Source organism: Pterocles gutturalis, unplaced genomic scaffold (genome assembly GCF_000699245.1).
Source record: "Pterocles gutturalis isolate BGI_N339 unplaced genomic scaffold, ASM69924v1 scaffold11145, whole genome shotgun sequence".
NCBI classification, from domain to species: Eukaryota; Metazoa; Chordata; class Aves; order Pterocliformes; family Pteroclidae; genus Pterocles; species Pterocles gutturalis.
The window spans coordinates 23,859-35,948 of record NW_010140866.1 but is presented as its reverse complement, the minus strand read 5'-3'; the positions used below and the strand labels follow the sequence as shown (position 1 = coordinate 35,948).

Genomic DNA, 12,090 nt, shown 5'->3' with positions numbered 1-12,090 from the left:
CACCCTCCCAGTGAAAAATTTCTTCCTAATATCTAATCTAAATCTGCCCTCTTTCAGCTTATAACTGTTATTCTCACTACACTGCACTGATAGTGTATGTCTAGCTTAGTTGTGTAATAGTAGCATTATGTGTGTGTATAAAGTTAATATATATTGGAGCTTTTTTGTGGACTTGGACCAAAGGTTGATCTCAGTCAGCCTTGCAGTGGGCAAATAGCTAGTCACCTAGCTGCTGAACACAGTGCTGGTCCCACCACACTTTGCCATATTCACTGGTTACCGAAAACATGGTGATCCAGTGAGCCACTCATACACAGAATGGACCTTGACTAAAAGTACTGTTCGAGTTCTCTTCGTAATAGTTTGTAAAGGTGAGTCAATTACTGAAGTAAGATATGGAGTTGATTCTCCATAGATAGATTGGGGTCTATGTGAATCTTACTAGAAAAATGAAGGTCCATAAATTTTGATCTACCTCTGGATGACCTTGGTGATACTTTCAGCAGTGTAGGAAATCTCCAGTATGTTGGAGATCATATCTTTGAAGATGCCTAAAAGCTCATTTTTAAGTTATAGTCAACTGACTGTCTAGCGGTTTCTGAAATATTCAAAATGGGTTGGAAATGGGACTCAGTCTCCTAAGCAATCTTTAAAAACAGGCCAACAAAACTGTTATAAGAACGAGAGGCATGAGTTAAAGGGGTACAACTCAGTGATTTTCCCCCTCTTCAGATGTCCTGTATGATTGTGACATTACCGAGGATCTGGACATGAAGTGGAGTAGACAGATGTTAATTTGTTCCTCTTGCACACTACAGGACGGATATGTATCACCTCTTCTTCATTCCCTGAAAGGCCCTTGAAAATCATTATGAGAAACCAGGAAAAATAGAATTTTTTAGCCCTTTGTCCATCTCAGCTGCTTCTGATGTTCAAGAGATGAACCTCCTAGGCAGGCCTAGCCAAACTCTTTTTCTTCCTGCATATGGCCCACCCCGTGTCTGTTGTTTCCAGTGCAGCACTTTCTTTGTTATCTAATACCAGAGACAAAGGACAGTTATAATTTAGTCACCTCCACTTGTTGGATTAAAAAATAGCTTGCCTAATCACAGAATGTGCCAAGAGATTTTATATAATGGTTTATTAATACCACCTCTACATGGTTTCTCTCCACAAAAAAAGCTTTCCAGGAAAAAGATTTTCACATTCTACATCCCAAGACTAATAAAAAATTGAAACAAATTCTTTGTAGGGTTTTAATTCCCGCTCGCTCTTCTTTTCCTCTCTCTGATTTTAGCAGCTTTCTGTAACAGTGTTCTTTTTGCTTTTCCTGCAGACTGTATGTGGATGGACCTTTTGGAAGTCCCTTTGAGGAATCCCTGAACTACGAGGTCAGCCTCTGTGTGGCTGGAGGTATTGGAGTTACACCATTTGCATCAGTACTCAACACGCTGCTGTAAGTGAGCTTAAGCCTTTTAAAGCCATTTCCCCCCAATTTACCGCAGTAGTGCTTGTCAGAAAGCCTTTCAGAGCATTTAAAAGCTTCTATTAGCATAACATAAGTGAATGTTTCCTTGGAGAAAGGTAGAGGACTGAGATTTCCCCTGAAAAAGTCATTCAGGCTTTTTAACCCAAAGAGTTGTGGCAAAGTTGTGCCCGTAATGCCCCTGAGCCAGGACAGCATCACTAGCCTGTGATTAATGTAGTCGCAGCCCTTCAGCCCTTCAGCTAGACTTGTTCCCCTATTCCCAGCTTAGATGAGGCTATGGACTATGATAGCGAGTTTTTGAGAGTCAGGAAGTTGTGACAGTCTCTCTGCTGGAAATGCAGGCCAGCTCTCCTGGTCTGTCTGACTTCTGTAAATGTGTAAGCTTAAGGTTTTAAAGGAAAGAGATCTTGGATTCAGATATAATTCAGATGTTTAACTCAATTTGAAAAGTTTAAATTTTAGGTATGCCCTTTTCTTTTATTTTTTCCTTTTTTTCTCCTTTAAAAAAAAAAAATTAAATCTTTGACAATTTGTTCAGACCAAACCTTTCATCTGTTTCTCTGTCACACTGGCAACATGATTCCCACCGAATCTTATGCTGTGTGAAATAGGGTTGCTTTTATGATTGCTATTGATTTTTTTTTTTTTCCTGGAGTATTGGCAAAGAGCTTTGGTCCCAGGTTAAACACCCCTGTTTCATAGGCCCTGTATAAACAGCCAGCCAAAGCAGCAAACCTTCCCTGAAGTAGTATTGAAAGGTTATCTGGCTTTGGGAGGGTTTTACGATGCACAACTGAAGCATTAGTTCTAGGATGAATGTTACAATGGCCAGCTCTAACTCCAAAGTGAAGTTAAAAACTGGGGTTTAGATGCTGTGCACTTTCTTCTGTCCTTGATCTGGGCTGACAGTGCTGAGCTCTTGTGAAAATTACCAGCCCCACCTGTCTCATAGTGCTGCACTCCTCAAAGAGCATCCTGGGCTCCCTCATTTTCTTTTCCTGAGAGGGTATTGATCATAGTCTCAGTGAGATAATGTGAAACATTGGTATGTTTTTGCTGAAAGCCTGGGGCCCAGGTGAATAAGATGACCATTTTGCTGATGATGGATTATCCTTGACAGTGTTTAACAAAAAAAAATCACAGATCATAATGATGGGCCAGCAGTGGGTAGCGCAATGTTTGCCTTTACCGGTCTGTTATAGGAGGCTGTAGGAACTTGCGCAGACTGCCGTAAAAAGGTTAGTTTCCAAAAGCTTTTGCAATGTCCCTTTATCTGGATAAAGCCATAAACTGGTTTCCAAGCAGCCAATCCCATAACCTGCCTCTGTAGCCAATCTTCACCTTCTGCACTGTACAATATACAAGGGAATCATTCTGGGAGAAAGTAGCAGTCTTAGCCTACTTTCCTTCTCAGTATTTAAACATCAACAAGGCACCAGATTAGTGGGTGATCTGCTTGTTGTCTATGCCCTTGCTTAGAAGCAGAAAGTTTAAGTGTGAACCTGCAAACTGCCTTACAGTGCCAGCGCTGCAGAGCAGCAGCACCAGTCCTGTTGTGCCAAGGACATGAAGTTCTGGAGTCCTGTTGGCGTAGTCATTTGTTTCCTGCTCAGTTGTGTTCCTTTTGTATGTACACAATTTAATTACTGCTCCTGCCCTTCCCCCCCTGTGCCCTGTGTTTAAGAAAACGTAACTTACATTAAGGAAAGCTAATGGTTTCCATGAAGAAGATTCTGTAAATAATGTCTGTTAGTATGGGCAGCGGTAACATAGAAACACGTAAAAAGTGTTATATACCTGTGGGTTTGGTTGTAATGGGGGATTGCACCTTTATTGCATAATGTATCCTGCTGGAGGTAGATCCAAGCATATGTATCTGAGGTGCTATTTTAAATCTATGCTCGACTTTTTTCATGAAGTCTTGCAGTCCAGCCTCTTTGTCCAGCTGCAGTGTTTCCTCACTGAGAGTGTTTTGTTGCGGAGCTACAGCAGTTCAATACAAAATACCTTGCATTTTTCTCTTCTTTTATCCTTTTTGATGGTGAAAGGCCCTTATTTTCCTTGCTACTGCTTGTAGCTATCTTGTCACATCTGACCAGATTGTGACCCTAAAGGTTTGTCTTAGTATATGCAGTCAGAAAAAGATGGAGGAAATCCTCCTCTGCAGGTCAGCAGTTTACAAATAAAAATGCTGCAATCAGGACTTGAAAGACACTGTACTCTCCGGTCTTAAAGCACTTTTTTTTCTCTCTGTGGGAAGTTTACACAAAAGGTGAGTTCTCAGTCCCTACGTGATGCTGAGAATGTCTCCATCCTTGCTCTTTGGGCTCACAGTGGAGGTTAGGGGTGTGGGGAGATAAGACAGTGATTTGAGTCATCACTTATGTAGATCCATTAATGTGATACCCTTGCTGCATATGCTGGCAACACTAGAGTTTGAAATAATGCACAGTGGGTATGGTGAGATGTATCATGAAACTTTTTGACTGGGGTTGGCTCCTGGGACTAGTGTTTGAAATTGACAGTCTATGGTCTTCTGAAAATTATTTTAGGAGGAAAAGGAGGAAGTCTTTGTACTTACCATTTCAGTTATTAGAACAGAAAACCACTGCATTGGCCAAGTAAGAAGACACTTCCTGGATGTTTATACAATTTTGAATTCATTAATCATCAAGACTTTTTTCACTTCTTTTTCCTATCCCAGTTCATTCCAGTCCTTCCTTTGTGCTATGTTTGTGTTTTATTTGCATTAGGAATCTGGCATGACAATCCTGGTTTTTCTAAATGCAACGCCAGGATCTGCCCATATCTGCACTTTCCCCACCAGCATTTTCTGAGGGCTGCAATATATCACACAGTTCCCTGACACAATGGAGCTCTGATTTGATTTGGCCTTTGTGATTTTGCTAGAGTATTAATTATAATCAAGCAGAGCCTTTCACATATAAAGGCAGAATTAAGTCCTGACATTATTGCATTTGTCAATATTTTCCTCTTACGGGTCATTTTATAAATGTAGTAAAGAATTGACACTTGAACTTAGAATGTCTGCTTTGCTTTGAAATAAAAGTTTGATGATGATGCATGAATCCATATTTGGTGCCCTAATCATCTGTGTAGCTGACAACTTCCTAATGCAGAAACAGTATCTGTGAAGGTTATTGGCTCTGTGATTGAGGTTTAATATTCTCAGGATCATCCTAATAAGCTGTGTTGGTCATTTCAGTGTCTGATGTATCATAGGATGAAGAACAACTTAGCAGTTGGCTTCTAATGGAAAGTCATGTTTCCACTAATGAATATAGAGCATCTTAATTAATGTTTCCGTTTTAAATTATAATTTTAATTACTAAAGCATTTTCTTTTCAAGTAATGGCTGGCAATGCTACAAGCTCAGAAGACTCTACTTCATTTGGGTGTGCAGGGACATTGAATCTTTCCGTTGGTTTGCAGATCTGCTCTGTATGCTGCATAACAAGGTAATGGGTGTTGCTTGGATGGATACTGACATTTTAATAAATGCAGGGTATGTCCACACGACACAAATGGCATGCTATAGAGGAAGGCAGCCCTGCTCAAAGCAAACAAAATCCAGCAGTACTTCTGCTTGGGCTACATGACCCAGACTCCTTTGGTGCTTGTGGCTGCACAAAATAGTTTAAGTATCTGTCACCAGTGTTTCATTTCACAGTGTTGCCATGTACCAGTAGTCTGGACACTTATCTATGAAATTTATGAGATGGAAGAAGAACATGCAAGTTGGGAAGTCTGAATGGCCTTTAGCCGTTTGGCTAGGAGACAGACTGACAGGGGAGGGGGATTTACAATTTCAGGTGGATTTTAAGAGCAGTGTAATTTCCTAAAATAATATTTTGAACACAGCATGATGTACAACATTCTGGTGTTCACAAAGGGGAGCTATGCAAGTGTATCTTCTTCATTAAAAAGCTTACTTCACTGATGCTGAAACACATGTCTTTCAGGACAGCAGGCACAAGTGACTTTATGCTTATATTAAGAGAAGGGATATTATTTCACTAGCTGTTTTTATCATCCCCCCAGCTTTGGCAGGAGAATCGACCAGACTATATAAATATCCAGCTGTACCTCAGTCAAACAGATGGAATACAGGTATGTGTCTAAATGCTGTTTGTAAACTGAACTAGACCTTGGGGTAGTAGGCAAGGCAAGCTGTCAGTCAAAGGCAAAAAGGAATTACTCCAGATGGTAAAAACAGGAAATGAGGCCATAAACTCAAGTGACTGATTCATTGCTAGGGCAAGAGAGCAAGTCCATTCCCACAGTGTTAATAGAATCTAGCCTAGTAGCCTTAACTTGATTAGATGTGGGCAGAAGTCCATATCTTCCTTTTTCTAGGAAAGCGGTCCTTCCAGGCCAGGCCACAGACCAGACAGTTAGACATGTTTTATGGGAAATCTGCATCATTTCTGGGCTATGAATCAAAACAGAATAGTTTGAGGAGCTTACAAGCACAAGCCTTTTCAAATAAATATTTTGAGAGAAACTAGCTATTTTTAAAAGCTTTAGATTTCTTTGCCTCAAATATAGACCAAAGTCACAAATTTCTTGATATATGAGACTGGAAATTATACTGAACTGTCTATTGTCATGTATTACCAACCTCAAAGCTGGGCTAATTCCCCAAATCTTGGCATCTCCCATTGCTATTTATGCTTACAATCTTCATTTTACATTATTTAGCACACGAGCCTGGGCCTGATTCTTTACCCTGCTGCATCTGGAAGCTTTCCATTGACTGCAGTGGGCCTAGAACCAAGCCTAACAGCTACTACAAAACATGAAATACAGTGACAAACCATGCCCAAAGGATTTTGATCTGCATGGTATCAGGTGGAGGCAGCATAACATAGCTCAGTTAGGAGCACTATCCAGTAGTGTAAATGATGTGGTAGCTACAGGAGCTATGAACAGCGCTCCACAGATTTAATGCCTGGACAACATACGTCAATTGGAATGGCATGCTTGAAAATACCTAATTGATGAACCTGGTATGTAATTGCTAGGTTCGAATTAAAACTCAAAGCCAGCACTGCATTGCAATGACACAGCAAGGTTGTAATAACAGGCAATTCAAAGCAAGTTTTCCAGTATTGTGTATCAAGCAGCTACTGAATTGATTTAAGTCAACTTTGTTTTAAGTCTTTCTTTAAAGTCACTTTTCTTTTGTGGCTGTTGAACAAAACTGGCATGAACTATAATGTTACTCATGATTTCTCAAGGGGGCATTAAACTCAACTCTCCATTGCCATACAGCTTATGTGATCAGTGATGTTAGTCCAAAGTGCTGACTTCTACCAAAATTAGGACAGTTCCGCTTCGTGCTCTCTTTGCTCAGAAGTAGCATGCCTGTGTGACAACAGGGAGCCAAGCCCATCTTTCAGCAGATGCCTCTTGAGTATAAAAGGCCAACGGAGGATGAGTTAGCCAAGGCTCTGTGATTGCAGTGGGGCGAGCCGTGTTTCTGATCATTCAGCAGTGGAGTGAATGTGGGAACCTAATTAAGACATAACTTCTCTCTGCCTTTCTATAGCATTAGGACAGAAAACCAAAGAAAGGGAATGCCCTGCAAGGGAAGGGCATTTGACCTTATCAAAATGCTTGTGAGTTAGCACTGCTGAAATGGCTTGGGATCCATCTGAGGAGCAGTTTTGGCTGCTTTCTGCTGTTAAGGCAGCTCAAAACAGCTGGCAAACTACTCTCAGGGAGAAATCTAAGGTTTCCCTTGTTACTTTTTCAGACCTAGTCATCTTAATAGTTAGTTGTACAAAGTTAAAAAACAAGACTTCAGACAGAAATATGATTTTTGCATCAGCAGTGTTTCTTCCAGCTTTGCATTAAAAGCCAATGAGGGAATGAATAATAGGAGTGTGGTTATTGTTTTATGGCTTAAAGAAATTGATTTAGAAGTAATGGGGAGATTAATGAGCGGCTGCACGAGGAACAATGTATAATGAACACCAAGGAGAGCCATTGAAGAGACAGCAAGCAGAGGTACTGGTGCATGAAATGGCTGTAGTTTTAATCACTACTGTTTTATACTTGTGCTCAGGTTTTACACTTCAGCAATATGGTAATTCAGACAATGTCAGAAATGGGAACCCTGGGTGACACAAGGCAATCTGCAAATCAGGCAGAATGAAATTTTTTGTTTCTTGCAGAAGATAATTGGTGAAAAGTATCAAGCCCTAAACTCAAGGCTTTTGATTGGACGACCCCGGTGGAAACTCCTTTTAGATGAAATAGCAAAGTGTAACAGGCGGTAAGTACCAGCCCACTTGATGGATGCCACAGTTTGAAGACTGGGGATATTATCTGTTTCTAGCTATGTTTGTAGGAAAATATTTCTGTGTTTTATCTTAGAATGTAATGTTTAAGCTACTGATGTTGAAATTAGCTAACATTTTGCTGTGAGAGAGCGAGCCTGTATAAACTGAAACTTTTTTTTTTTTTTTAACTCAGAACAGTTCATCTTTTCATGCAGCTGGGATGTTCAGTGGCCCAGAAAATAAAAGTAATAGATTTCCATCTCACTGCACAGACATTGAATATGTTTTTGTCTGTGGCAATATCTTGCTTGCAACATATGCTGGTTTTATATATAAAGTTGCATTTTTAAAAAATGTTGACATCTCTTAAAATTTTTGTGATTTATAGTGCTGGTTTACAAACAGAATGCACAAGGAAGAATCTGGCTGTCCTGTGTTGTTTTTGTTCAGAGGATATATTGTCTTTGGAGATTCCTGTCACTTTTTTATTCTTTGTTAAGACCTGGCAATGTCTTTTTACTGTGCTAGGCAAACATATTATGGTCTGAAACAAGACGATTGTAAAACAGAGAAGGCATGCAATTAGTCTATGGAATGTCTTTGTCCAGATCCAGTTTTGTTGGTTAAGTATTTTCCCCTTGCACTGGCAGTTTACTGCCTCAAAAGCTGATCTGATAGAAGGGGTTGTGTGAATCTTCCCTAATCCGCTTCTGGCAGAGTCAGTAGGGTGGTAGCAAACCTCCCTCAGTAGCTGTTGATAATAATGTGGGTGTACCAGCTTGAGAGGTGCCGCCACGGTCACCTCCAGAACTTTTCACAGAATCGTAGAATCATAGAATAGTTAGGGTTGGAAGGGACCTTAAAGATTGTCCTTAAGAATTTTTTGTCCTCTGTTGCACTTGCAAAATTAATATCTGCCCATGTTACTGTCTCTTTTCTTCTGAGGTTGGATATGACTAGGGGACACTGAGCCCTGGCTCTTGAGAAGTACTGGGCACCAGTATGTATCACTGTTGGCAGTGTAAGCGGCTGACGATACGTATCTTGGATTCAGGTCCTAGAGGATGTTGTGGACAGAGTCCCTTGCCAGGATGCCCCAAGGGCTGTTACATCCCTATCAGGATTCTCACACCATGCAAATATCACTTAAAGAAGGGGTTTGTGGTAAAGAACCATGGGAAGGAACAGGAATTAGAGAGGTCAGAGAACCAAGTTGACTCTTTGGCTCAGTCTCTTGCATGGAGAACTGTTGACCTTTTATGCTCCTTTCTAATGTCTTTTTTGTTTAACTGTGTGAATCCAGTTTTAAAAGATGAACTTGATGAGGTTTCTGCCGCTTCCTGTAACTGCATGTGATGCAGATGAAGCTATTAGTGGTACTTGTACTTGCTTTTTCTTTTGTACTTTCCACAGCGTTACTCCTAATTAGACTTCAAGTACCATTTCCTCTGCATTTTCACTTCAGGTCTTTAAATTGTGCCATCATTTCCAAGCAAGATGTCTTTTAGTACCTAAATAGTGTTCTGACCTTTTTGATTATCCTGCAGCTTGCGAAGATGTAGACTTCCTCACCCTTTGTCACCCTTTTAGCAGGGTTTGTAGATATAGGTCTGTATCTATACATAGTTACATATAACATGATAGACAGCAGTGCAACCTGTAACTCAGCTATCCCACAGAAACTTACCCTTTGTAGGTAAATATTCTTCCTGTTTCCCTGGATGAGACAGGAACGTCCATTTTTCTCTGTACTCCAATTTCGTCATCCCCTACTAACTTTATTTCGGTTCTTATTTCTCCATAACTTTCCACCTAAACAACGCTGCTGCAGTACAGAGACCAAAAAAGAAAAAAAAATAAATAAAAAAATAAAAAAAAAATGAGAACGCTGCTGCAGTACAGAGACCAAAAAAAAAAAAAAAAATTAAATAAAAAAATAAAAAAAAAATGGGGCAACGAAGTTGTTTCTAACCTCTGGTGCCAGCGTTGAGGCTTTCACATATATTTGCAATCATATTCTAGGGCTTGTTTATGGGCAGCCAAGATATTTTCCACTTTTTATCTTGTTATTTTAGTAAAAGCTGTGCATAAATAAACACGCATCTGGCAAACCTTGCATTGGTTTAGCTGTCTGATTGGCTTGTGGTTTGTGAATTGTTGCTGTTGTTGCTGTTTGGGTCCCAAATAAGCCAAGTGTATTTGTAAGTGTCTGAGCTTTGCCAGACCTTCAGACCGTGACATGGGACAACCCAGCATCAGGTTCCTGATCCTTTCTTCTGGACTAAGAGGAGCAGACGCGTGCCATCTACTGTTGGTATTTTATATGACACCCACTGTCCTAAGGATGTGCACTGGGACAGTTTATATAATAAATTACTGGTCTTGTTTTTCGTGTTGCCTTTTTGGGGATGGAGCAGCAGCCTTGTTTCTGTTCAGTTGTCTCCTAGATGAAAAGCTTACACTATGCCTTAGCTGCCACACTTTCTCAATTTTTGCTTAGTTCAAATGGACGCATGCTTTTCTCCAGATGGAGACTGCCCTAGAAAAAGATGTGAATATCTGTAGGAGAGAAAAGTGTGGAGCATCATGATACATTTCTCATGCACTGTAAAGGAGAAGCTTCTCTCTAGGAATGAATGTGGGATTTAAAACTGGAACATTTCGACTCCTGACTGTCCTCTCTAGGTAGCAAAGTATTTCACCTCTCTCTTACCTCCTACTGTTCATAAAAGAGATGTAAGAATACATGCTGACCTACTCATCCCCTAGGAACACTGAGGAGTTATTTTCTCAGTGCTCTGAATGAGTAAAATCCTGTGTTAATGTTTATAATTATTACAAAGAATGGCCTATAACATAGTTTCCCAAATTGTAAACATGTTAAAGGTGTTTATGGAGATTTTCAGACATAGCCCTACCTAGCTGCCCGTTTTCATCTGAGGGATGGAGTGAGCCATTGACCCAACCAAGTGATACACACTTAAGGCCCATCTGTTCAGGGTAGTAGCATGCTGCTCCATGTAGTAGCTGCTTTCAGCTACTCCAGCAACCAGGCAGGAGCCAAGCAGGACAGGGAGGAAGGTATCTGCAAGCAGGGGAGTGGGGGGCATATGTGGGGGAGGACATGAAGCATGAACTGTGGGAGGTGAGTGGTATGTGGAGGGGGGTCCAAAATAGATGCTGATGGTGGGTATCCTGGGAAGGAGGTTCGGGAGCCTCTGGCTCACCACACAGGGCAATGGCTCAGCTGGGTTTCAGGAGACCTTCTTAGTCAGCTGCAGATCTCTTGTGTGACCTTAGGCAAATCATTTAACCTTTCTGTGATTCTGTTTACTAGCTGAAAATCCTGGGTACCTTGGAAGGATGTTGCTGGGATGGGAATACATTAGCAGTGTGTGCTGCTTAGACATGTCTGTGCTTTGGGGGCCATATATATGTAATGAAAGGGAGTGAGATAGATGAACTCTAAATTGTATTTATCAGTTGTCTGTACTAATTAGACTAATGAAAAAAATCCAACATTCATTCTCTCAGTTAAATACACAGTAGAAAACCGATTCTTGCTGGCAGCTTATGTACCCTTTTTCTCCACTGTGCACAGATTAGAGGATGTTCAGAGTCTGCAAGTGCTGAGGAATCTAATTTGAGAGTAATGAGCAATAGCGTTCTCATTATTTCTGCAAATCCAGCCACCAACACAACACCCCTTGCCATTAAAAGGAGTGCTGGCAGGGCAGGAAAGTTTAATACATATACATAAGGGTGAGAAGAGTACGAGTTATGAATGTTTGCCATGAATTCATGTGAGAGATTATGTAATTTGAAGGCAATTAAAGTCAGTGTTAAGGTGCCTGCACAAGAGCATCGCTGCACTTACCTGTCTAACTTGGTGATGCTGTTTCTGTTTGAATCCTCAGCTGTACCATGCTGGTATCACTGTGCACTGGTACAGTGTGGGCTGCCGTGCTGTTTGAGCTGCTGCCTAACGTCAGGCACAGACACTTGGCAGTATGCAGCAAAGATTTCTTCTTATGTGTGTTAGTTCCCTTCTCTCACCAGACACATACACAGGCAGCTTTAAACTGTGCATTTGATTATCCTGCATGTGCTAAGATATTTTATATTAAATAGTCACTGGATAAAATACTGAAACAGTCCTGAAGGCAGGGACCAGAACTCAAGTCTCCAGCTTCTTGGTGAGAGCTGTAGATCACAATAGTTAGAACCATGTTCCCTCTTGTGTGCTGTCTCTCCATACCAGTGAATCTCCAAAATCTTTCTCTGTAGTGACAC

General features: G+C 40.8%; 1 protein-coding gene across 1 annotated transcript in view; it reads left to right on the top strand.

Annotated features, from left to right (window-relative positions):
* Nucleotides 1-1,336: 1,336 nt before the first annotated feature.
* LOC104469363 (NADPH oxidase 4-like) overlaps nt 1,337-12,090 on the top strand; it is a gene marked incomplete at its 5' end in the record, with an annotated part of 12,239 nt that continues 1,485 nt past the window's right edge. The window contains 4 exons of the mRNA XM_010083836.1: nt 1,337-1,456; nt 4,860-4,968; nt 5,552-5,620; nt 7,690-7,790. Of these exons, the coding sequence (XP_010082138.1) occupies nt 1,337-1,456; nt 4,860-4,968; nt 5,552-5,620; nt 7,690-7,790 (399 nt within the window). The remainder of the gene's footprint in view (nt 1,457-4,859; nt 4,969-5,551; nt 5,621-7,689; nt 7,791-12,090) is intronic.